Genomic DNA, 26,913 nt, shown 5'->3' with positions numbered 1-26,913 from the left:
AAGTTATCTATTTTGATCTGATGATTTATATATTCCTGTGCATTAGCAGCCCTCGAAATAAACCTATATTACATCCTCCATTGACTTTAGTGGTACTTCATTGAAGTCAATTGAATATGTAGTATAGGCATTCTAACACTTCTTACAATTGTAGCTGATATAAAATATTTAGGGTAACAGGCGCCAAAGATTATATAATTGTTCCTATATCTCATTTCTCCTCTGCCTGCTTCTGTTAAAACAGGATGCATACTTAAGTATGATTCCCATAAATGTTAGTGTATACAAGCTGAGCTCCTGGTGCTTGCACATACTTAAGTAGGCTTCATTATAATTATTATTATGACCTATTATTTATAAAGCACCAACAAATTATGCAGGACTGTACAATTTAATTGGGGCAGTTAACACACACATAACAAATATACATTAATACATAAAGACACATCAGGAATTGGTGTTCCTTTACTCCAAACAAGTTCAATAAAATTAGGAAGCATTTACTAAAATTTCTCTATAAGGAAGACCCAGATCATTTCCATTTATGTATAATTAGTTAGAAAACACATGGATAATCATATATTTGTTAGTAAATTTAAAATTTGCAATTCATAAATTCTAGCACAGAACATGTAAAACTAATTTGATTAAAGCTAGTACCAAAATATATATATATATATTAATATTGCGTTTTACCTTGAGACATCATTGCATGCACACATGCATAGTTGCATTCCTTTTGAAGAATGGCTATTAATTCCGTGCCATTTCTGTATTAGTTATGAGAGGAGTGCTGATGAACAGGGCTTTGTTGTTTTGTTTCGGCGGTTGCTGTTTTGTTGGTGAATAAATAGTCAGCTTTAGTTGGCAACCAGTAAAGTGTCAGTTGTAGTACTCAATTTCTAATTTTGAGAAGAAACTGGAAGTGATGAATTGTGAAAAGAGGGCCTTGCGGCCAGGCTTTCTTCATAGTTAATAGCCAGGCAAATAAATAATAATTTATGATGCAATAGAATCATTATTCTATAGAACATTTTTGTTTTAATGCAATATCATATTCTTTATGTGTACAAGAATGGTGGAATAGTAAAAATTATACATAATGTTGATTTCCTCTGTGGCATTTTATGTTCTAAAATAAAGTAGGAATGGAAGGCTGATGAAAGACTCGATAAGGCGAGATATCTATTGAAACACCAGCTAAGAGCATCTAAGGACATGTGTCTCAGTTTAATTTAATTATGGTTAGCACGACAAGACTGTGCAGGAACTTCCAAAAGCAGACGAGAGGGTGAGTGAGACACAGTACCAGAAAAAGATGTGGAAGAAGCCTATATTTAGGAAATGGTGTTAATCCAGTACTATATACTCCATCGTAACCCAGAGGTGACCGTGCATTTTATGGAGAAAAAATGTCAATGGGATACAGCAGGTTCAAATAATTTCTGCAAATTAGTAAGTGTTAAGAAAATGTGGAGAGGTTGGCAAAACTACATTATGCTTTGTTGGAATCAAGTAACTGGAGGGTATAGTTTTAGGCAATGGTTCCTTGGAAGTTTGCTGCTTGATTATATTGGTTCAGGTAAAAATGGAGAAAAACATATAACTTCTCATTATTACCTTTCTAGCTATAAAAATTGTTATGTTGACGATAATACATGTGCAAATGGGCCAAAAACGATTTGGTTCGCTCTTGGCCCATTTGTTTTCGGACAACAAATTTACTCTCACTCCCTCCGACTTTCAATCACCCTCTCAGACTCACATTTTCATTCACTTTCTCTCTCATGCTCTCCGATTCTCTCCCTACCTTTTTTGCCCACCACTTTAGCTTCCATGTCTCACAGCTCCGCTTCCATGTCTAGTACCTTCTTGTTCTGCATCTTCTTCTCCTCATGTCTCCTCTCTTCTATCTTCTCTTTTATCTCTTCTTTCTTCTATCTTCGACTGAATCTCCACCAGCATAACCTCCCATTGAACGTCTGCTGAAATGACGGAGCTTCCGGTGATGTCCTCTCCCCCGTCTTCCAGAAGCTCCGCCATTTTGGCAAAAGGTTACACAAGTTTATCATAGCGCAAAGTGGTAGAGTATATTTAAAGGGTAGTTCAGACACTTGCATTTGAATTACATAACAGAAGTGACTGCTATAAACTGACTGAAAATCCACAGACCTCTCACATTGTATGATTGATTGGATGATTGTGATGGGACTGCTGACAAATAGTTTTCAGATGAATCGGAATCAGCTTTAATATGACCAACCTTGGTGAGCTTCTCCTGCAAGAAGAACCAAATTGGCAATGTATAGATCAATAGGTGAAATTACTTTCAAGAACAGTCACTGGTTTTACAATGCATTATATTCTTCTTATGGGAAGATCATGATCCATAAAAAAAGCTGTTAAATCCAAATCGTTTTAGTAGTTATGAAAACTTATGAAATGCATTGTCTTTAAAACCATAAACTGAGAAGGCAAGCTAGATTTTACCATCATGAATTGCCACACACATATCTTTAAATTACAATACGCTCATCTAAGCTGCATAAAGATGATTAAAAATGACAGCATTATAACCACTGATGAAAACACAGGAGCCTTAGCTATTCTAAGCATGGGCATCTGTATGAGCTGCATATAAGGGGCATAATTCCTATATGTTTTGTATCATTACACATGATACAATAAATAACTATTCTCTAAGCTACAGATGACCCTCCCCCATGAGGTTAAATAGAAAGAGTACTTGTTAATGAGCAGATAGATAAGCAGGACTTTGGACCTGAAAGGGTTAATGTGTGTATATATGTATGTGTGTATATATATGTATAAATATACATAAAGGGTTAATGTGTGTGTGTGTGTGTGTGTGTGTGTGTGTGTATATATATATATATATATATATATATATATGTATGTATCCATACTTCCCGTGGATTAATTTGGAAATGAATCACTTTGTCATGTTTAAAGACAGTAACAGAACAAGATACATTATACCAATAATAAAAAGGTTACTGTGCATGTAGCTCTTTCACGCTGACCCACTGTGGGTTTATATGATTTCCTTTTCAGAATGATGTGATGATCCATTTATAACATAACTGAACTTCGAATCATAATACGGTTAACCCTTTAAGCACCCAGTAGGTTCCAGGTAAGGACACCAGACAGGAGCTCTCAGTCCTACTGGGTGAAGAGGGGGCTGCCAGGCGTGGGGTTATTACCTTCCACCTGTCCCTGTGCAGTCCCGCAGGGTGACCGCACAGCGCTGTCCCCTTGGACATTCTCCTCTGCAGGTCACCTCTCAGGCAACCTGCTAGCGGCGGCCCCAGATGGGAAGACTGACAGATCTTCCAGCTACTCCCGGACCGTCTTACGGTTTCCCCGGGGGCCATCGAACCAATCAGCGCGCCGGGAGACTGAGCGCCCCTCCCACTTGTTGCTCTGGGACTAACAGGAGATTAAAACCCTGCCTCCCAGCGAGAGACCGGTGCACTGGGAGAGGGGAGGGAGCTGACTCCGGGACCCGGCTGGCTTTCTCTGCGGGTGCTGCTGCTTCTGGTTAAATGCCCCCCCGCCGCGATTTAAAGGACTTGGCAGAACACTTTGCTTTGACTTTTCCTGACGGGCACCTGATTTGAGGGGCTGAAAGCATGAATGTCCAGGGACTTGGCAGCAGGGCGGCTCTTCTCAGGACACACACAGTGCTGGTGTTATGGCTGCTGGTGGCTGCAGAAGTCAGCGCCCAGAAGGGGGTCGTGGACTGGTCTCCCTTGTCTTATGGACCTTTAGAAGACGACATCTTGGCAGCTAACAACGGCATCCGAGTTCCCTTCGGGAGGTCGGTGTATCTGGATCCCATCAATGATTTAGTGATCCAAGTACAGCCAGGAGACAAGTGTCACATCAGCGTTCTGGACAACGATCCACTGTCTCAGGGACCTGGCCACCTGTCTCCCAACAGGTTCCCGTGTGAATTCGGTGCTCGGGAAGTGAAATATTCCCACTTGGGAGCCCGCAGCCCTTCAAAGGACAGAATCAAGCTTCAACTCCGCTATGACACGCACACCCGGACCGTGATTATACCATTTATGATCGAAGTGGATGTATTGTTCACCCAGCTGGAAGTGGTGACCAGGAATATGCCACTGACAGTGGAAAAGCTGCTGACCACCAGCAACCCCATTGACAGAAAGATTCTGGAGTTTACCTTTGATAGAACGTCGGAAGATTGCAGGATCACCCCGCTGGTGGGACTGGGTGGTCTTCCTCGGTACGGAGGGTTGCTAAATAACCCTGGGCAGATGATGAACTGTGGGGATTTCTTACAGCAGGGGGTTCGCTATCAGCACACCGCTACCACACAGTCACCCAACAAGGATTTCATCCCTATGCTGGTGGAACTCTATGATAAAGGAGGGAATCTGTTGAAGCAGGAGCACTTCCAGATTCTGGTAAGAATCAGAGAAGGTCTGGAGAACACTCAACCAAAACCTAGTTTCATAGCCATGATGATGATGGAAGTGGACCAGTTTGTCATGACTGCTATTACTCCTGATATGCTTGCTGCTGAGGATGCAGAATCAGACCCTGGGGATCTCATCTTCAACATCACTTCTACGTTTGGCCCTAAGCAGGGGCAAATTGTAAGTACAGATGATCGCAATTTACCAATCACTTCTTTCTACCAGCGAGACTTGCAGGAGTTCAGGATAGCCTATAAGCCACCACCCGAGGACTCAGACACTGAGCGAGTCTTTGAAGTGGAGCTGGAAGTCGTGGATACAGAGGGTGCAGTGTCTGACCCATTTGCTTTCATGATCGTTGTAAAGCCAATGAATACTCTAGCTCCAGTGGTCACTCGAAACACCGGACAGCTCTTGTATGAGGGACAATCCAGACCTCTTTCCAGTGCCCAGAATCTCCAGATCAGCGACGAAGACAATCTGAGTGAAGTGACGGTTACTGTTCTGGATGGCCTCAGGCACGGCCAGCTGTCACTGCTCAATTCCCCACCTGGAGGCTCCAAGTTCTTCACAGCTTCAGACTTGGACCAAGGTAGGGTAATCTATCAACATGACGGTAGTGACACCTACAGTGACAACATCATCTTTCGTATGAGCGATGGACAGCACGAAGTAGAGTTCCTTTTTCCTATTACTGTGGTGCCAACCGATGATGAGCCCCCTATTCTCAATGCCAACACTGGATTAATGATCTCAGAAAAGGAAATAGCCCCTCTGACTCCATTTGTGCTCAGTGCCACAGATATTGACTCTGAAGACTCTACCATACTTTTTACCTTGGAGCCCCCTTACTCTACCATGGGGCAGATGGTGCTACGGCAATCAGAGATTCCTCTTGATCCCTCCGAGTGGCATTTAATTCCCGAGCTGAATGTGTACGAAAAGGTGGTGAGAGAGTGGACTCAGCAGGATATCTTAGATGGGAAACTTCACTATAAACACACGGGGCCACACAGTACTGAACCGGTCATGGACCAGATTGTCTTTAGAGTTCAAGATGATAACGACCCACCAAACCAGTCTGGAGAACATATCTTTGTCATTAAAATAAATCCTATAGATGATTTACCACCAGAGCTATACCCTGGTACAACCCTGAAGATGATAGTGCAGGAATATCATCTAACCCACTTTAGGAGGAAATTTCTTCGTTATACTGATCTGGATTCTGATGACAGGGACCTTAAATACACAGTGACTGCCCCACCATCAGACACAGACCAGAACAACCCAGTTCTTATGGGATTCATAGTCCTCACTGAAAATCCAGACCAGGTTGTTACCGAGTTCACTCAAGCCCAAATAAACCACCACAAGATTGCCTACAAACCCCCTGATTTAGAGCTTGGCATCACCCCACGCGTAGTACAGTTTCACTTCACGGTGGAGGATACATCAGGGAATGTAGCTGAAGGAGATTTTACAATATTTCTTCAACCTGTGGACAACAAACCTCCCAGTATTGTTAATACAGGATTTACAGTATCAGAAAGGGGAATTCACTATTTCAGCCTGGCAGAACTAGATGCCACTGATGCAGACACCGATAGGGATAAAATTACATTTACCCTCACACAGTCTCCAATACATGGGCAGATCTTGTACTCTAGCCATGTCATGGATGTTGGTGAAGCTTTTACTTTGGACGACATAAAAAAAGGAAGAATAGCCTACCAGCACAATGGTGAGGAATCTTCAAGCGATTCGTGTACTTTGGATGTGAGTGATGGTGTACATGTCCTCACCATCATTGTGAAGATCAGTGTGCGCTTAGTGGACGATGAGGTGCCACAACTAATGTTGCCAGCAGGTACCATTGGTTCTTATTTAGATGTTTTGGAAGGGGGTTCTGCAGAAATCACAGCAAATGTTATCCAAGGCACAGATGCAGACACCGACGACCTAATGCTTACTTTTATAGTAGAGGACCGACCTCTCCTTGGAGAAATCCTGCTTAATGGGGTACCTACAGAACGCTTTTCTCAGAGGGATATCATTGATGGCTCTGTTGTGTATACCCACACATCTGGCGAGATTGGTCTGCAGAAGAAGGAAGATTCCTTTAACTTAACCTTATCTGACCTGTCAGAGGAGTGGACCTTTGGGGGCAATACTGTCAGAGGTGTACAAGTTCAGGTCACCATTCTGCCCTTAGACAATCACCCTCCAGTAGTTTTCGTGGATGATCAGTTTACTGTTACAGAGGGTGAAAAGAATGTTATTACACCTTCACACCTTAGTGTGCAAGATACTGACACTCCTAATGATGATATACTTTGCACTATCGTTGTGCAGCCGACGTCAGGATATATTGAGAATATCTCCCCTGCCCCAGGCTCTGAGAAATCAAGGGCAGGAACTGCTATTAGTGCTTTCACTATAAAAGATATCCGACTGGGGCATATTTATTATGTGCAAAGCATCCATAAAGGCGTGGAGCCACTGGAAGACAGATTGACGTTTACTTGCTCTGATGGTATAAACTATTCCCAAAGACATTTCTTCCCAATAGTGATTATTCCATGCAATGATGAAAAACCTGAGATTTACATGAGGGAATTTGTTGTGATGGAAGGAATGAGCCTTGTGATTGACACCCCAATATTAAATGCTGCAGATGCTGATATCCCAACAGATGAACTTGTGTTCTTTATTACGAAGCCACCAAAACATGGACATATAGTAAATCAGCTATCGAATGGAACTGTAAAGGTCAACAGCTTCAGCTTGGATGACATCAAGGAGAGCTCTACCATTCTATACGAACATGATGACACCGAAACCAAAGAGGACAGCTTTGAAATCAAGCTTACTGATGGGAAACACTGGGTGGTCAAAAACGTGCTGATTATGATTATTCCAGTGGATGACGAGACTCCCAGAATGACTATCAATGATGGACTGGAAATTGAAATTGGAGAAACTAAGCTGATCAATAACAAAGTCCTTAAAGCAACAGACCTAGATTCAGATGACAAGACTTTGACTTACATAATACGCTATGGACCTGGCCAGGGTCTCCTACAGAGGAGGACGCCACATGGGGGTGTTGAGAACATCACGTTAGGCATGAACTTTACACAAGACGAAGTAGACAGAGATCTAATACAATATCACCACTTTGGTCAAGAGGGCATCCGAGACCTCTTTAAATTTGATGTCACCGACGGCATTAACCCTCTAATCGATAGATATTTTTATATCACTGTGGGTGGCATTGACATGGTCTTTCCTGATGTGATAAGCAAGGGGGTGTCTTTGAAAGAAGGAGGAAAGGTCACCCTCACCACTGACCTGTTGAGCACAAGTGACCTAAACAGCCCAGATGAGCACTTGGTTTTCACCATTACCAGAGCACCCATCCGTGGTCACCTGGAATGCACAGACTTTCCAGGAGTTCCTATCACCTCCTTCACTCAACTGCAGCTTGCAGGTAATAAAATCTACTACACGCACACATCAGATGACGAAATCAAGATGGACAGCTTTGAATTCGAAGTTACTGATGGCTATAACCCGGTTTTCCGCACATTCAGGATATCAATCAGCGATGTGGATAACAAAAAGCCAGTCTTGACCATCCATGAACTGTCTGTGAGAGAGAGCGAGAATAGACTGATAACCCCCTTTGAGCTTACAGTAGAAGACAGGGATACCCCCGATAAGCTCCTAAAATTCATTATCACTCAAGTACCAGTTCATGGAAAGATCATGTTTAACAACAGCAGAGCAGTGACATCCTTCACCAAGCAAGACCTGAATGACAATCTTATCAGCTACAAACATGATGGCACCGAGTCAACCGAGGACAGCTTCTCGTTCACAGTTACTGATGGCACCCACACCGATTTCTATGTGTTTCCTAACACAGTCTATGAAACCAGGAAGCCTCAGATGATGAGAATTCGAATCATAGCTGTTGATAATGGGGTGCCACAAATTGTAGTGAACAAAGGGGCTCCCACATTGCGCATTCTTAGCACAGGACATTTGGGGTATATGATCACCAATAAAGCCCTTAAAGTAGAGGACAGAGACAGCAACCACCTTACCCTGCTTATCAGAATCACACAAGGTCCAAGTCATGGGTTCCTCATTAACCTGGACAAAGGCAATCACAGTATCAATCAATTTGCTCAAGGTAAGCTTCATCATTTATTTTACTGTCTAGAACCATCTATATGTATTTTACTGTCTAGAACCATCTATATGTATGCCATATGATCTCTTTCTCATCCTTTCATCATCATCCCTTCATTCTTTCTGCCTTATGAGTCTAAATTTTAGTACTGGAAATCTTTCTCTGTAGACTTTTTTTTCAAAATAATTCTGCCAAATTTTACATCTTTATATTATATTATTAAATCATTGAATGTATTTCATGAAATATATAATATCTTTGTGCTTAACATGCTTAGAAATGTAATCACATAACCAATTTATGCAGCTCCAAATTAACATAATCATATACTTAAAAAAACTAAATGGATCCACTTGAAAGTAAATGTGATTATGTGAACCTGTTTTTATATCCATGATGTGCTCATAAATGTAATACAGGACTACACTGTAATCCTTTTTGAAAGGGGTATGTCAGATTGACAAGTGCCAAGTCTTAAATGTATGCACAAACTCGAGATCCTACTGGCAATATTCATACCAACAACGTGTTCATTAACTAATTTAACTTATTTGCTGAGGGCATTCATTATTAATTGTACTAATTAATATTAAATAAGCTTCATAGGATCATATGGGAACTGGACATCATTCCATCTTGTTACATCTTAGCTGGTGTTTCAAATGTGCTAAAGGGTACCTAGCTAGAAGCCATTTGCTAGTGCCTTGCTTGGTTAACCCTTTGATGACTTGTAACTCGCCTGTAAAGTAAATATCTTCACGTAAATAGTTGTTCCTGGTTTGTGAGTGTAATGTATCCGTTTTTGAAACAGTTAAAGGTTAATCAAATTCAAGCTAGTAATTGTTACTAGGAATTTGAAACATTACAAAAACAGGCTCACTTCTAATTTTGCATTAACCCCTTTTCCTACTGCAACAGCCCCTGACTGCATTTTCTAGGTAAAACCAATAATTTAGGCTGTGAAGTCTGCTGGCACTCCTGAGTCTTGTCTGGACTAGCATGCCTTCCCTTTAGTTTTATACTTACCATCTACTTCAAAAAGTAACTAATCACACATAGCTATTTACATTATTCTGTATATTAAATATTGATATTATAGGTCGAAATACATACAGGTCAAGAATTCGTTTTTTAAATTAAGGATTTTTCTTTCATACACGTATTTTGGGAGACGTGTGGCTCTCTATCCAATCTCTGTATACAGCAGAACCATATCAGACATGTAATAATTGATTTAGTAAATTCCCTGCTTCCACTGCAAGTTTCCAGACCCTCAGTGCTGTTTAAATAAAAATATTCTATGTATGAATCTTCAGAGATCCAAAAAGAAATACATAAAGGCTGCTGAGACTGTATGTATCACATACATGTATGTATCTGGCATCACAGACAGATTAAAATGCATGGAAGTGCACAATTACTCTACAAAATGTGTTAAGGTGTTAAGGGTGGACTTCCACATCAGGTAGACCTTTATTAAAGTTCCACTAGGTGTTAAACAAGGTCTCTGACATTGTTAATGCATGAAATATATTTAATAGGTCTCCTTATCAGTATTATTCATTTATTTTACTGTACTTACTGAGCCTTATTGAACTAAGCATTAAATACAAGTCTACAAGCAAGTGTACATATAAGTAACACTATGAATTTATGTACTACATCATAATGATATTCATATAAACTAAGCACATGTCTGTCTCTATCTATCTATCTATCTATCTATCTATCTATCTATCTATCTATCTATCTATCTATCCATCCATTACCACTAACTTCCTTGGCTATATCCTTTCCTTCCTCTACAATTATTTGCCCAGGGATAGTCCTGTACCCAACACCATAGGAAAACTGTTCCTCTGTCCTCCCCGACCACACACCCTTACTTAGAATGTGGAGGGTATTGTGCCCTCTTGTGCCCACCCTCTCCATGCATTGCAGAGGTTTTCATTGCAACCCTGGTTGGCGCCAGGTCTACTTACACACATTGGTGACATTTTGTGGGATAACAGCTGGTGTCCCTTCCCCAGACCAGTCTCCCCAGTGAGTTGCCTTGGTCCCCTGGCACTAAGATCAGCCCTGATTTTATCTCATTTCTCAGCCTTACTCAAACCCTTTTTCTCCAATCTTTTTTCAATAAGTCATCTTGGTCTTTGTCACCTTTCCTTCCAAAGTCCTCCTCACTTCCCCCCACAATGTCTTTTTTTTCCCAACGGCAAGCCTCCACACCCTCCATATCCATTAGCTATTCACCTTCCTTACCTATCATCTCTTTACCAGCCTCTTGTTCTTATCAGCCCCCCAGCCATAATATTAATCCACAGACAAAGATAAATGAGTAACTTGTTACGATGTACAATTTGCTAGTAGTTAATACAATGTTTTTGTTTTCCTACAGCGGATATTGATGAAATGAGGATTTGTTACATTTTACGGGACAAAGAAAACGCAACTAGTGACATTTTCTACTTTACTGTTGAAGACACTGGTAAGTGCATGGAGAAGTGGAAATGAACATTTCACCTGTATTTAGGAAAGTGACTCAGGGAACATCTATGTGAAGGCAGCTGGATTTGATACACTTGTTTGGGTATATTTAGGCTCTTTTCAGAGAGGTGTTTGTTTTTTTTTATTGAGTAATGTTTGATTGTGTTTTATTACCGCCTAACCCCAGTGGTTGGGGCACGTCAAATGACTCAAGTGTTCTCTGGGTTGATAAATCAATATATGGCATCAAGAATGGTGCTAAAAAGACATAGCCCTAAATGTGCTTTACATTCCCGCAGAGCATATATTTTTATGAATTATACCTTAGGAGTGCCACTAATGATTTGTTTTATGACTTTTAAAACTCTCCCAAAGCAGTTTCTGTTCCACATAAATTGTAACATAAAAATGCAAAAGGCAAAATATACCTAAAGCTAGAAATATGTCATGGATACGGGCACCGCCATGGTAGTGCTGGACTCAGGGAACCTTTAGGGCTTCAGAAGCCGTCTTGAAATCACTTGATTTTAGCGTTTTCCTGTAGGGTCTCGGCCTGTCCGGTGTACACGGTGTCTGGGATTTTCTCGCCAGCAACTGCTTGACCATTCTACATAGAATTTGACGGCAGATAAGAACCATTTGACCTATCTAGCCTGCCCAGTTTTCCTTGTATATGATTTGGGTATTTAATCAGTCCTTCATCCTGTCTTAGATACAGGAGAGCTTTATGCCTATCTCATGCACACTCTATTAGCCTTTACCACGTATGGTGAGAGGCTGTTCCATTTATCTACCACCCTCTCAGTCAATTAAAACTTTCTTACATTACAATTAGACTACACACCAATTCACCACCACCAGTATTTTCAGTTTCTCACAGTCCAGGAGAAATGCTGACAGTTCAGCACTTTTCTTGAGTGATGTGTGGGGCCCAGAAAAGTGCATGGCCTTGGGCAACTCCTCTGGTTTCCATTTATAAAGGAAGACCCTGGGAGTCAGCACATCACAGATGCAGTTTCCAATAAACATACACTCCTACACGGACACACACACACACACACACACACACACACACACACACACACACACACACACATATATATATATAATGTATATATGAGTCTGGTATGGGAGATGCTCTAAAACAAAAAGCCTGCATTTGGGGTTTTTGGATGCCAGCGTTGTGCGGTTCTGCCCATTTTTTATCTCTGTCATCTCTTTGCACGAAAGTCTGATGCATGTTAGGTAAAAAGTTACAGCCTCAGTGAAAATCCTGTTGCATTTATATCTTTATTATCAATGTTCATGAAGGAAAAGCCTCAGAGCCACCCAACTCTCCGACTGGGATCACACCTTGCTTTGTTCAGACATGTTGGCCAAATATGTTCTGCAGACACCCCAGCACAGAAAACATTTGAACAGTATTCTTCTTAATAAACGCGTGTCATTGTTACCTTCACATTCCGCATTTATTACTTTGTTTGCTTAACCCTTACAGTACCCTACTGCTGCATTTTGCATTGTGCAGAACAATAATATCGCCACTGATTTTAAGTATAAAATCTAGATGTTTTAGGGTTTCTTTCTATACATTGTGACAAAGAAACGGCAGAGAAGAACCATTTAGCACATCTAGCCTGACCATGTACTGGCCTCTACCACTTCTGCTGGGAGGCTGTTCCACCTATTTACCACCCTCTGAGTAAAGTACAACTTCCTTTTGTTAAAACATTATACAGAAGAATCTCTACATTAGTATAGAATATCGTGATGCTTCCTTCAGAGAACTGTTATTTTGCAGTAAGACTCTACAGGAGGATTCATTACATCCTCTAAAACAGTACTGTATGTATATGAAAGTATTAACCCCCCAAAAAAAAGTAACCATATTTTTTTAATTCTGTATTTTTATTGCTTTTACTTATTTAGTTAATGTATGTAATATGTACTCAAATATTCAAAATATATATATATGTGACCGTGTACAGAAGAAATAAGTGGAAATCAGATCAAGCAGCGGCACTAATGGCAGTCTTTGTTGAGCTCAACTAGTGACTAACGCCGTCAGTCTGCTAGGAATCTATTATTTCGCTCCAGAATAAAATGCTTATCTTTCTGTGGTTTGACCCTCCCATAAAAAATAGACATCAAAGCTTCATGCAGTGCGGCTCAGGTAGATTCTGGCATAATGTCAGCATTGCAGACGTTTGTTTTTATGTTCCTGGGAAAAATCCAAGTTCTGAAAGAATAAACACATTACCGAGAGGACTCAAGGACTCTTTATCGAGTACAACAAAAAACTAGTGCTTTGAAAAAAAAACACTTAGGATTGCCTCATGTCTCAGTTTTCTCCAGTTTGTGTTGACTCTTGGACTCAGAGATACATTAAGTGACTGGTCATCCCAGAGCGCATATTGAACATGGCCATTCACGTGGCCATTGGAGCCAACCAAATTAATGTTACCGTTATCAGCAATGGCTTCTGTACTATACAAAATTGTCTGTCTAGTGGAATTATGTTAGAAACTCAAAGGTCCAATATAACTTGTAGTCACCAGTCCTTAAATATCGAAGGGGTTTATCCATTGATGAAGGAGTTTGTAGGCGAGTTGATCCTTGAAATCACCTTTTTCCTTATGGGTTCTTAAGGTGGGGTGACCAGACGTCCCTGGTTTCTTGATTGAGGACAATGTCGCCGTACAAATCTTGTCCCCAGACATGTCCCTGGATCAAGATGCATGTTTGCACACATTTTTAACTGCTATACAAGAAATTCTTACTTTTTAATTTAACATTTAAATATATGTTCTTCTACATAAAACGATGTAGCTGCCTCAGTCTGGACTTTTGCCCACTAACACTCACTAACTAACTAACTCCCCCAGCCCACTCAGTATTTTCATTCTCTAATTATTACCCTCATTAACCTAATTTCCACATAGCCCTGCCATTCTGCTTGTAGATTAATAGTCTTTGTTTCCTATAGATTTCAATACAATGTTGATAATACCAGAGCGTAGAACCCTGTTTCCAAATTTGTTAGCTTAGCTAAACAATGGAAAACTATGTAACATGCTTCTGACCCATGCCCTCAGGGCCGGCTTTAACTCAGGGCAAAAAAGGGTAGCTGTGCTAGGCCCAGGCTTATCTTAGAGGCTTACAGCAGCTGTCCTTTGAGCCCTTCAATGGCCACCATAGTTCGGTGGTGGTCTGTGCGCCTGCCAGCACAGACGTCTAAGACTTCCTCCATCACTTGTGTACCCTCTTGCATATCATCTACTGTTAAAGAGTGATGATCCTATATCCCCATGCCTAGAAGCAGGTGGCACACAGATCCAATAGTAAATGTTAGTGGAGAGGTCTGTGGTAGTAGCTGCACGAAACTCCACTCAAGTAGAGTTGAGATGGGGTCATTTGGGAAGCTTCTTTCTGTTGACTAACAGAGAAATGGTGGAAAAAAGGTTGTATTTATGGTACACCAAGCTACAGTCCCTGTTTTAACATAGCTTGTTTGCCAGCTTGTCCACAATTATGGATTGGTAATATCTGGTTCTTACCACATCAAACCCATTGTCCCTGTCCTCAGGGACACCTTATCTATATTCTATTAATGAAATAGTTTTACTCAGTGTTTCATTACTGGAATTTGAAATGAAATCTTCTCCATGTGTTATTACCACATACCAGATCCATACTTCATGACACTAAAATGGCCTTCCTGGAATCTGTAAGCATCTGGCTTGAAATAGAATGAAAAGGAAGCTTATTGTAATGTGACCCAAGATGAGAAGCCAGAGAAGCCATGAATGCATTGGACGTTTGTAAATGCAGACATTGCTTAGCTGAAATGATATTGCGTGCTTGTTATTCCTGGAAGTCCTGGTTGGGACACTATCATAGTTTTGCAAAAAAATGTAAAACAATTAATTATTCTTATTACAAAAGTTTATTTACTGTAGCTTGTGTTACTATTGTTAGATCCCTGCATGTGAACCATGTGGCTCTGCAGGTATTAGTTAGCTGTAAACATTACATTTACTAATAAACAGAGACTTATATATTAGACAGCGTGCTTCACTTGCAGTTCAACATATAGCCACCAGTTATCTTGCGTAACAAGGACTCCAAACGCCATTAGCCCCTCTCTGCCCCTTTCTTTGTCTAGCAGAACGTGCCCATCTCCGTGCCCATGATAAACTGTCTTTTAGTCAACTCGAAAACAGAGAGCATTTGCAGAAAGCTCACCCACTGATTGCAATGGGAGCACTTTCCTGCCACGGATTAGCTGCTGAAAACTACCTCTGATATTGCTAGGGTTCATAAACTGAATGCTTGGTACATTATTTTGAAAAAAAACGTGTCTAGCTGCTTTATTGTTAATTGTTATGTCTTCTACTAAAATATTTATAATAAGTATTTTTTAGAATGTATCACAAAGTAAAACTTCTAGTTTTATGTTCTTATTAAGCTGCAGTGGATTTATTGCAGTATGTTTGGGTGATTGATAGAAAAGTTATAGCTGCTACACTATATTAATGTATTGAATAATTTATTCAATATACTCCTGTGAGTGTCATAATCTACTATTGATTTACTATCCCAACATAAACCTGGGGATCTCTCATAGTTAGATTATTATTATTATTATTATTATTGTTATTATTTTTATTATTATTATTGAAAAAAATATTTTAGGAAAAATATGTTCTAGTGTCCTTAAAGGGCCTTTAATTTTCTTCTAAATTTGAATCTGTAAGTTTCAGCTTATTGACGATCATTATTTATTAAATAGGTCTTGTAAATAATATATCCCTTCCACACCTTCACATTGAGATATTTGTAGCGTGACTTAAAGTTGCAAGCCAGTAAAAGGGCAGGTGTCTTTTGCACCTGGTGGACTCAAAACAAGAAGGGTCAAAAGATACAAAGGAGGCTTAAGGCATTTTACTTTTTTTTTTTTTTTTTGCACTTGTCTAATGATTTAGAGAACATTTGCTTTGAATGACTTTTGCATTTTTTTCAAATTAAATAGGAAAAGGAAATCATCAAGAGCCAAATTAATCATTTTTATTTATTGCAATCCATCTCTTTAAAATATGAAGCTAGGTGTCTCATATTCTTTTAGGTGATATTTTGCTTATTCCTCTTTCTAGGAGTTAAGAATAGTTAAGTGCTTCTAAACGGCAATGAAACTCACCTTGAAACTCTCCATTTAAACAGATGTGTATTTTTAATAGTTATATTAATATTTTTTTAAGGGTTTACACTAAACATTTATTTTTTTAGTCTTTTTTTATGTGATACACACAGTATGTCAGAAGTATCTATCAGCATTGCATGTTTCCAGCTTAAAGAGCAGTAGCACCATTCATGAACACATAGAGGGGATACACAGAAAGAGAGTCTTATCTGTTACCCTGCATATTAAGAAGTAATATCACCAAATGCACCAAAATCACTTTTATATTATAATATGTTATTCTTTGACCACTGTATACTTTATTAGGATTTATACATAAAAATCAGTTCTCAAGCTAATGGGGCTTCAGTTCTTTGAGCTTATTATGGCATCACATGGTTTGCCAACTTGTAAGGTGTTACCACTCATGGGTTAAATGAAAATAGATTGTGTGACAGTTCCAAGCACCAAGCTTTCCTAATATACATATTCACAGAAACACAATCTATATTTACAGGGTTGGTGCTAAATAGCACCCCAGGCAAGCTGCCCCACATACGCACTCATCATACCTTTTTTCATACTTTACATTTTATGTATTTACAATACCAATGTAGGCATGGAGCTGCTGTTCACACATATTGTAGAGGCGCTCGCTGCACCCCTGCCAAGTACCAGACCAAATTCTACACCCTACAGACATTTTCTTGGGTGAATTGCCAGTGCCCTCCTGGTCCAGGCACCCCGCACAGCTGCCTGACGCTTCCGGCTTTAAGACCAGGCCTGTATATTTTTTATTAAGTATAATATTTTTTTTTACTACCCACAAAGAACTCTGCGAATCACATAATTCGCCACCCCTATTAAGTTAAATTGCTTGATTTCTGGTTAGCTTTAATGATAACTGGATGACACTGGATATATGCAGGCATGAATCACGGCTTGTTCCCAACAGTCCATGTGGCTTCTAATCTAGGACTCTGAGCAATTGACTTTAACCTGTGTGATAGGAGAACAATGTGCCTAAAGCCGGCAGTGTGCTATCTGATTTAAAGACCCTACCTGATCCCCCCCCACCCCCCAAACTGCCACAACGTCCTCTGCCTACCACTGACAACATAAGCAAATAGGAAAGCTATATGCTATTCTGTAGATTCTAGGCACAATCTCTCTATACATTTAACTTCCTAGGCCCTTGTAAACATGAACGAGACTGAGGGATGTATTAACGACTCCTGGATGTTTCAGTTAAAAGCTTAATGTGTTTGCTTTTGTTTTAAACCTTTCCATTCTACACTTGAATTCTTTACATGCCTGGACTGGTATTGTACCTGCTGATAAGTAAATGTTCCTCTCTCAGGCTGAGATTTACGCAAACTACCTGCGTTCCTTTTACCTTTTGTGTTTTAGCAAATGTTTAGCAATTTCATATTTTATACTATAATCTGTGCGTAAAAAAGGGGAAATTTACCCCCAATAAAATGTATTTAAAATGTATTTAACATGCGTTACTTTCTAAACATTTTCTATAAAATGTAGATTTACATTGTGCTGCTTCTACATTTTTTAACTTATTACTACTTGCTTTAGAATAGTCTATTATTTTTAATTTTGCAGATGTATCTTTTATTAATATAATGCAAACAAAATTAGCAATTCTCTACAATGGGTTATACATATAATACAGTCACATATAAACAGGAGGCAAGAGGGTGGGAAGGCTGTGATAATGGTGATATTTCATCATAAAGGCCTTTTTTCCCAATTAAACCTAGCGTGAAGTCGTGAAGGAACTCTTGATCATGTTTCATTGTATTTGTGTACCAGCCAAGGACCAGCAACAGTTACCAAGAGCAGAAAATGTGATGGCAACTTGTAATTTACTTAATAGCTGAGCCCCAACAATAGCCAAGGATGGCTAACAGGACTTTAGTGAACTCAGAAGATGTATATAACAGAGTTCAGCGGCATAATACAAAGTGAAATCCGTGATCAATATACAAAGCTGTATTTGGGATTGGCAGTATAGTTTAAGATATGCATGATTTTAATACAGAACCATCCAAACAAGTTATATTCTTCCTAGGCATCTTATTTTTGCTTCTATGCCTTTAGAAATGTATCTATATAACAGAGAATTCAAGTTATTGATAAACTATTCTATGTGCGTTACCATTTATGGTGTTTCAGTAATGTTGGATACGTTATATGTATTAAAGAATTTGGAAAATATTACATAATAGATGCAAAGATGTTGTGCATCATATAGCTGACATTAACCCACAAAGATTGGCACAACTCACAAAACTTTATTCTTCCATAGACCCATGGTTAATACAAGATTTTTGTTCTGTGCTATCAAAACCCATACTTACATGCATTGGCCCACATACCACACACACACCTCAGTGAGCAATGTGTAGAGCGGTGGAAGTCGCAGGACCTGCTATCACAGTGCTTGGCTCAGTTGTATGATTCACTGTACTCAAGAGGCACACTCGCAGATCATAGTGTTTGTTTCATCCTGTTCGTGGTGCAGGGATCTTTCTGATGCTGCAGATCTTTCTGATGCTGCATTTGCACTAGTTGTTTATCTTAGTCTTATTTATTCTAAACCAAGTAATAGCAATGATAAACACCTTAAAATGAACAAAAGAACAAAACTACTTTAGCTTTCATTTATCTTGACATTTATTCTCAAAGGAAAATGTGGCATTAAGCAGTTCTAAGATTCTAGCCCCTTCTGGACTAATTAAGATTAATGTCACATAGTTCCACATGCTTGGCCAGAGCCCAGTTGCCACCAGTCTAGGGAGCCTTTTTTAAGATTTTGCAGAGCCCCTGAATGACATGCTAGTATTATATCACAGGCGGCATGAGTAGGCATGTTCAGCCACCAGACCAGGGCTGTGGCTGCAGAGGTGGCCACCATAGCATACCATTGGCCTTGTTCCATGAACAACCACAAATGAAATGAGTAGAACTCAGTGCGATGTTGATCAATTCAGCAAATAGTGGTTTGGATCCATTGTTCCAGTGTTCTCTATAATGTTAACTGGCCAAAGCTGAAACCAGTGAAGACAAAAAAACATGCACTGACACACAAACACAATATACTGTTTGCATAGGAAGAATAGGTCATCAATACAGCAACGTGCAATGCGGTTTTCAGGAGGAATATCTGTTAACTGTTTCCATCATGGACCAGGGCCCTAGAGAGAATATTGTTTGCAGGTCCAAACATCTTCTTGACTTCAAGGTGCACTCATGCAACAAGTATTTGGTGGGATAAGTATATTAAACTATGTTTGGCCTCATTGGTTGGTCTTAGTCTTTGTGAGAAATGCTGCTCAGTTACTTACCTGGTAGTTCTTCTTATCATCTGTCTGGTCCTGTACTCTTTGGTACTCTCTGGGTTCTGCAATAATACCAGGGACCCCTTTATGTTCCCAGGGTACAGCCGGAATAAAGGCAGGCTGAAGTGCCAGTGTAGGCAGATTTTGGGGTTTTCATTTTTTAAAGCCTGATCACCACACCAACCAGTTAGCAGAATTAACAGAAACTAATATATTTTTGCTAATTGCTTAGGATTTCCTTAATTCATTCACCTAACATATCCCAGGCAATGTAGTTCAATCAATCTGTATCCCGAGTCACAACTAGAAGGAAAAAACAGAATACCCAATGCTAACCTAAATCAGTGGAAATGTTTATTTTTGCTGTTACTTATCTTGCCAATAGCACGGATGTAGGTTTGCGTGCGATTTCCAATATGTTTTGTCTAAATTTAAAATAACACAAGGGCACATTAAACACGGAAAGCCTTCTCTGCTCATTTTTCCTTTAAATGTTTTTTATGTGTAATCCCACCTCCATATTTTCACACAAATCTTTCAAGATAACACCATGAGCGAAACATGCACATGCAATTCACATATTGTTTTAGCCTGAAGAAATACCAATTTCTTTAGCCCCAGAAATATTCTTGGTTTTCTTAACATTCCAAGCCAATATTTTTATGCATTAGCTCCTCGCAGCTGTCATCGTGTTTAAAATCCTGATGCAGTATGTCCGGACAAAAAAAAAAAAGTAGTGAGATCAAGCTTCCCCTTTCCTCAAGCCCAATTGGTTCATTGAGTTTTCAAAGTTCTTGTCATTCTTTAGATCCCATGATTACTAATCCCTTTATTGGTTTTAATATTGCATTCACACTAAATAGGACTGTATGAAAAAAATCCTATCATGTTTCAAAAAAGAATGCGTATTTGTATATAAAAAAAAAAATACTTCCCAGGGAGAGGTTATGCTGGGCTGTCAAACAGAGGTATATGTAAAGTTGGTATATTGATGTACCTCGGAGTCATTTAGGTAGGATAGTTTCTATTCTACTATCTATATCTATCTCAACTATCTATACAGGATAGTTGAGACCTAATACCCCTTTTGTCCCCTTTTCTGAATATCCAGTGGGCTTTGAAACAGTAGGTAATGTGTTAATAAATTTAAATATTTACATAAAACACATAAACAATATAACAGATAGCCAAATGAAAGGTCTCGGTAAACCTCCACCTTCTAGGAATGCTGTGAACCAAATGTCCCTTTTTGAAATGGTGCCCATTATGGCAAAGCTGCCGTAGGGTAGGGATTTACGTTTGTATTAAGGCCACTCGCTGTGCCGTCCCAATGTACCAGTGTCCTAAAGGGCCACCTTCCAAATACTAATGAGTGCCAGGAAGAACGCAGAACATACTGACCTTACTGGGATTTGTGGGTGAATCACTGTGACTTAAAAAAAATCATATCAACAGCTTTATTTTCGATTGTTATTGTGATGTACTGTATGTTTCTTGTTGTTTTTGTCTTATTTTATAATTTTTTTTTCTTTATATTTTTGTAAAAATTTAATAAAGAATGATAAATTTAAAAAAAAAATCATATCAACAGCTTAAGGACAATGGGCGGCCCCTAACCCCATTGAAAACAATGCATTTTGAGCCCGTATTTTGAGCAATTTGAGATGTTCAATGCAACGCAGCCACATATTAATTAATAAAAAACAGTATTGGCAGTAGGAATGGTAACATATACATGTATCGAGAGGGATTTCTGTATCCCCATCAGGGATGGGATCAAAAATATCAGTAACCCTAAATATATATGTACTCTTTTATTCATTTTATACATTGTTTATAGCAACCCTAGATGCCCTATTAACGCGTTAATATTTCAAGAATCTCGGGTTAGCTAATTTAGAAAGTACATATAATAAATCTTTCATAAAGCTCTGCAATTTATGGTTCCTCGCTTCTATCTGCATTCATTAATTTGTCATTGAAGGAAACTGTACGCTCTTGCTTTTCTTTTACGTAAGCCTCCAAGAAATCATTTATTTTTAGGTATTGCCAGATATGCATAACTAATTGTGCACAGAAGGTTATGGATGGGTGAAACCCTTGTCCGGACATGTTTGTCCAATTGTGATGTTCCTAAAGCCTTCCAGGTCCATTAGTCATTCCACTTTTGTAAATGAAGAATATGCCCTGTGGAAACATTGTTTTACTCAGTATCCATTAAATGAAATAAGCTTCTGACAACTTCAGAGTTTGAATGTGTCATAATTATGGAGGGCTGTCCATAGTACATTCCCTTGAAAAAAAAAAAAGACATACACCCATGAAACAAAAATTTTCAAGATCTGCCTCATTGTGATGGTAAAGACAACGGCCAACAAAGAACTCTTACACTCTTGTCAATTTTGCTTAAAAAGAAGAAGTTAATACATGAATGCCCACCTTTGGCAAAAAAATCTTAAAATGATCCACACTGCCTGTCTTCTGGTGGTCCACCCTAATTGTGGAGAAGCCTAGAAAAGAGAAAGAAATGACATGTGATTGAAACATTTCCATTTATAAAGGAATTCAACGAGTAAAAGTAGGTATATTTCAAACAAGGGGAAAAGTTAGGACAAAAGGTTGTGCACTAAAATTAGAGGGTCAGAGACTTAAATGTAAGGTAAGAGGGTAATACGTGTAAAAGACTTCTAGTAGATTTTGTAGAGGTTATTTAACGTTTTATCCAGGGCTTTTGGATCTACTAAATACAATTTCTATGCTAGCATAAATAAACCCAGTTTAGCTGCAACCTCTGAATAAATTGTTTGTTTCATTATATATTCCCTTTATATTCCCTTTATAACAGTAACTATATTTTTTTCATGTATGAATCTAACGTTTGGGTCCTTAATATGGACTGTCCTAACAATCCAAACATGCCATGGTTATCCTGACTACACAAAAGCTCTTGCATGGAGACCTAATTTGGCTACTGCTCTGTTTATATAGCTCTCAATGCATGCCACAGTTGCCAGATTTTGCATTGTATACATTATTACACTATATATGTCATAAGAATAAAATAAAAAGCCGTGTTAGAGAAATGGCCGTGCTATTTGTTCAATTTCTCTTCCTCTTAGCCGTCCCAGAAAAAATCTCAAGCAATTCACAACGATATGTTGAATATGTGGACATTAGCAAAACAATTAAATCCCTTGACCCATTGGATCCCATAGATTGTAACATACAAAGCATCCCTAAAATGACCTATTAAGACTTCAGTTGATATAAATAAAATACACATGGCAAACAGATATGAGATAGAGGCACATCAGTTGTATATTTCACATTAGAGACATTAGTTCAGCCCAGGTATTTAGAATGCCCAGGTGAAGGAGCTCATTTTAAACATTTGTCTAGATAACAAGGTTGTATAATATGTTTGCTCTGGCCTTTAAACTCTTTACAACTCTGTAAAGTCAGGATCAAAGGAAACTAATGCTAATACCATGTTTCATATGGCAGGCTTTAGCTCTTTTGCTGTATGTGCACAATAATGAGTACATAAACAGCTGAAATGTGTAACGTAAAATGCATTATTTTTATGCAATATAAATGTCATATAATATATATATCTTACATGCATAGCTATCAATGTAAACCTCCATCCACTATATGATAGTTACCTGCCTACTCCTTTTATATCATTATTTCTAAACATGGTATACATTCTACCAATAGCGTTATCTTTTTTACAAAACTTCACTGGGGGGGCTGGCATGGGAGAGAGGGTAGGATGCAATCTGGGTGCTGGTGCTAGTCCTGATCATGACTCACATGTCCTTTTCGGCCACTTGCTGGACTTGCACCATTAATTTTCTATGTTTTGTTTTTGTGATGTTGGGGTAAACGGTGTGATTGCATGCTAGGGAGCATGGAGGGGGGTCAAATGCTTACCAAGGGTCCAATCAATATTAAAGATGGCCCTGCTTACATTACATCGAATCAGTAGGATTAGTAAATAGGGGAGATCAGAGATGGGAAACCGAACTGTACCAGTAAATGTAATACAACTGTTGCATAAAAGCCTCCATATAAAAAGTTAATAACGGGAAAACAAATCTGGAAGAATTTCAAGATTCGTTAAATGTGAGTTTAGAAGGTGAGATGGAATACAATTCTTTATAACTATGTAACGCTCCTCACCTAGATGAGTGCTAGAGGCCATATTTCAAGTTCACTGCACAGGTGGGAAAAATACTAAAAACGTCTCTTGCATTAAAATGATAAACAATATTGTTCAGCTAACTGGTAAAGACTTTTTACTTATTAGTTTCCAGGAATGTGGTTCTGTTTTACTGCCATTTTCTGCACGGCAGCTGCTGACTAAAGAATGTGAGATGGAAGATAATATTTAAACAAGTTATGTATTAGAAGGCATGAGAGACACTAAAAAACACTTTACAAATATATGAGGATATGATGGTGCCATCACTGTGCAAATATGATTATTAAAATGAACAGACAGATATGAAAGTAGACTTTACGGTTCCTAGATTCCTATCAGGATTCCTGTAAACAATAGGGAAAAGAAAAAATGTCGGTGCGCTAAGCTAGTCTCAGGCTCAAATAATACAAATGTGTAATATGAGGCCTACCAAACAGGTATTTGTATTATGTTTACCTATTTGTTGCCAACTTTATTAGGGCAGCGCAGACAGTTTTTGTTTTTTGTATTCCTGTAAACAATATAAAGACTCATAGAGAATGAAAGGCTAAGGGTCCTTAAAGAATATTTATTATAACTGTAAAAATATTGGTGGTTCAGTCAATTTACATTTTTTTTAATATTTATAATTGACAATTCATTAATATAGAATTTATCAGTTTAGGGGAGCTTTCATATATGTGGGTAGGATAAGCTCAGAAGAACTCAACTACCTACAAAGTTAGCAATAATATTTCCTTGCATGATCCTATGACCCTTGCCTTAGGGCACTGAAAGTTTAAGAACGGCAACATGTACTAGAAATGTTGCTAATGGGCAGTTCATTTTCAGCACAAAGAAAGATTATGTTTTTGTAATCTTAAATATAGCAAACATAAAAAAAAGCATAAAAAAGTGCTGAACCCATACCTACTATTCACGTAAAGAGAATTGCGACGTTCGGTGGTTTCGTAAGGATGTCCACCAATGACGTGAGTGATTAAATATAAACCAGGTGTCTTCTAGGAAACAAAGTTATATATTCACCCGAAGTAGTAGCAAATAGCAATAAAAATCACTGTTTTTTGGCACGTAATTAATAAACATTTTCTGTACGATAGAATGTATCCGCAGTAGATCTGATTCACATGGAAAGCGTGTAGAGATAGCGGGCCAGACGCACTTGTAAAATAAATAGGGCAACCTACTTATGATTAAATGAAAGGGTTAATTTGACTGATAAAAGATCAGCATTACATGTGTAATGCTAGGGAGATATTACACATTTTTTCTAAAAGCGGGAATCCTTTACAGATCTGCTGAGGATTTGAAGAAAATGCTCGGTTTGCTTGTCTGCTTTTTTGTGTGATGGGAAAACGGATTGCTTTGATAGAACTCTATCTGTTATGACTGAAGTTGATGGAACATACTCTGCACATGTCAGGGATATGTGATCAGGAAAGTCCATTTTACGAAATAACAGACAGATCTGTCACCTCTCGCACTTTGATCTGTAACATGCACATCTTATTTAGCTACTTATAAGATAAGGCAAAAACAGATAACATTGCTGATTCCAGTGCATACAGCATAGAATATATTTATGCTAAAAATTTAATTACTGAGGAAGTCATTGTGAAGGCAAAGCTAGGACACATATATTTTCTCTAATTGACCTTTCTTCTATGTTGCTGTTTTAACTTATGCATTTAGTGCAAAATGAGCATACAGACCTGGCAGGGCTAAATACCTTTCTATATTCTATTGGGGCACTCTTAGGCTATCTTTGCCAACCATACTTTTGTACTTTTCACGTCCTGGCGTTATGAACAGGCATCTGCGCCAGAGAGAAGGAAAAAGACAAGGAAATATAAATGTCTGTCTCCTTCAGCTAGACATTAATCAATAATAGCACAAAAGGCTTGCCTGTGTGCTGTATTTACATTTTTAGCATATCATATGGTAGTTTTTAAGTGGAACCATTACTATCTTTTATTTGTATTATGTGAACAATTTACTTAGTGTTTTATGCACCACGTGGGGTATTCAAAGTCAAACTGACAGACAGACATAGCACGGATACCAAATTGTTCTCTGCTGTCCTTTGGGTTTCTAGCTCTCTGTCATCACCATTAACATGTACTTTGTAGCCAAAATTAGGAGAAGGAGCATTATCTCATTGGTGTAGGTAGTAGCCTGTCTGGCTTTTATGGAAGGGCCAGCCCTCGTCAACACACGCATCAGGGTAGGTTCCAGGAAATTATATGGCATGAAATCATACAAGTCTGTTTTACATACAGAAATAAATTATACACAAGGTGATGTTCCTTACGTAATGTCTTTTACCCCATAGTATAATGTTCCAATTCCTTTTTCTCCTCTTCAAGCCAGCCCTTCAATACAAGTGGCCGCCCAGAAGATTGAGTTTGCAGGGGACACTGCTACCAGTTTCTCTCCTACATTAGAAAGTGTATGCAAGATGAGAAGACATTGTTCACATCCAAAAACACTGGAAGCCCTGCTTCTTCCAAACTCAAATTCCTAAAACCTTGCTTACTGTAAATGCTCCCCACTTATTGAAATGGCCTTCAGATTCATTGCAGGGTTGTTTGGAGGGTGACACCCCTATGGTCACCCATAGATGTTTCAAGTGTTCTGTTCCGCCATATATGTTATTCATAAGCAGTTTTATGACCTTCTGATCATAGTTGGCAACTCTAGATTTTGGCTTGACAAGGAGGCTCATGTTTGTGCTCAAGAGTTTTTTCCAATGCCTACCCCTTGTCTTTTGTGACTCTGTAGGCATCAGATCTGTCTCATCCCCACTGTATCCTACCCTAGGCCATCTTTAACCAGTGAGGCCAAAGGGGCAGCTGCTCCCAGTCCAGTCATTCCTGAGGGGCCCAATTTGTTGGCCACCACCACAACTGACCTGATCAATAATTGGTCTGGTCTTCTCTAATTATAATATATGGATACCTATTGGCTATTGGTAGCAATTATAGATGAGTAAGCTGAAATGGCTCAAGCCAGAC

At 38.9% G+C, this 26,913-nt stretch overlaps 1 protein-coding gene across 1 annotated transcript in view; it reads left to right on the top strand.

The window, feature by feature from the left end:
- The first annotated feature begins 3,656 nt into the window (after positions 1–3,656).
- FREM2 (FRAS1 related extracellular matrix 2) overlaps positions 3,657–26,913 on the top strand; it is a 70,960-nt gene continuing 47,703 nt past the window's right edge. Inside the window, exons 1-2 of the mRNA XM_053456058.1 lie at positions 3,657–8,670; positions 11,069–11,158. Coding sequence (XP_053312033.1) covers positions 3,657–8,670; positions 11,069–11,158 — 5,104 coding nt within the window. The remainder of the gene's footprint in view (positions 8,671–11,068; positions 11,159–26,913) is intronic.

This window comes from Spea bombifrons, chromosome 2 (assembly GCF_027358695.1).
Source record: "Spea bombifrons isolate aSpeBom1 chromosome 2, aSpeBom1.2.pri, whole genome shotgun sequence".
Lineage (NCBI taxonomy): Eukaryota > Metazoa > Chordata > Amphibia > Anura > Pelobatidae > Spea > Spea bombifrons.
The sequence above is the reverse complement of the archived record's forward strand: the minus strand, read 5'-3'. Positions and strand labels throughout refer to the sequence as shown.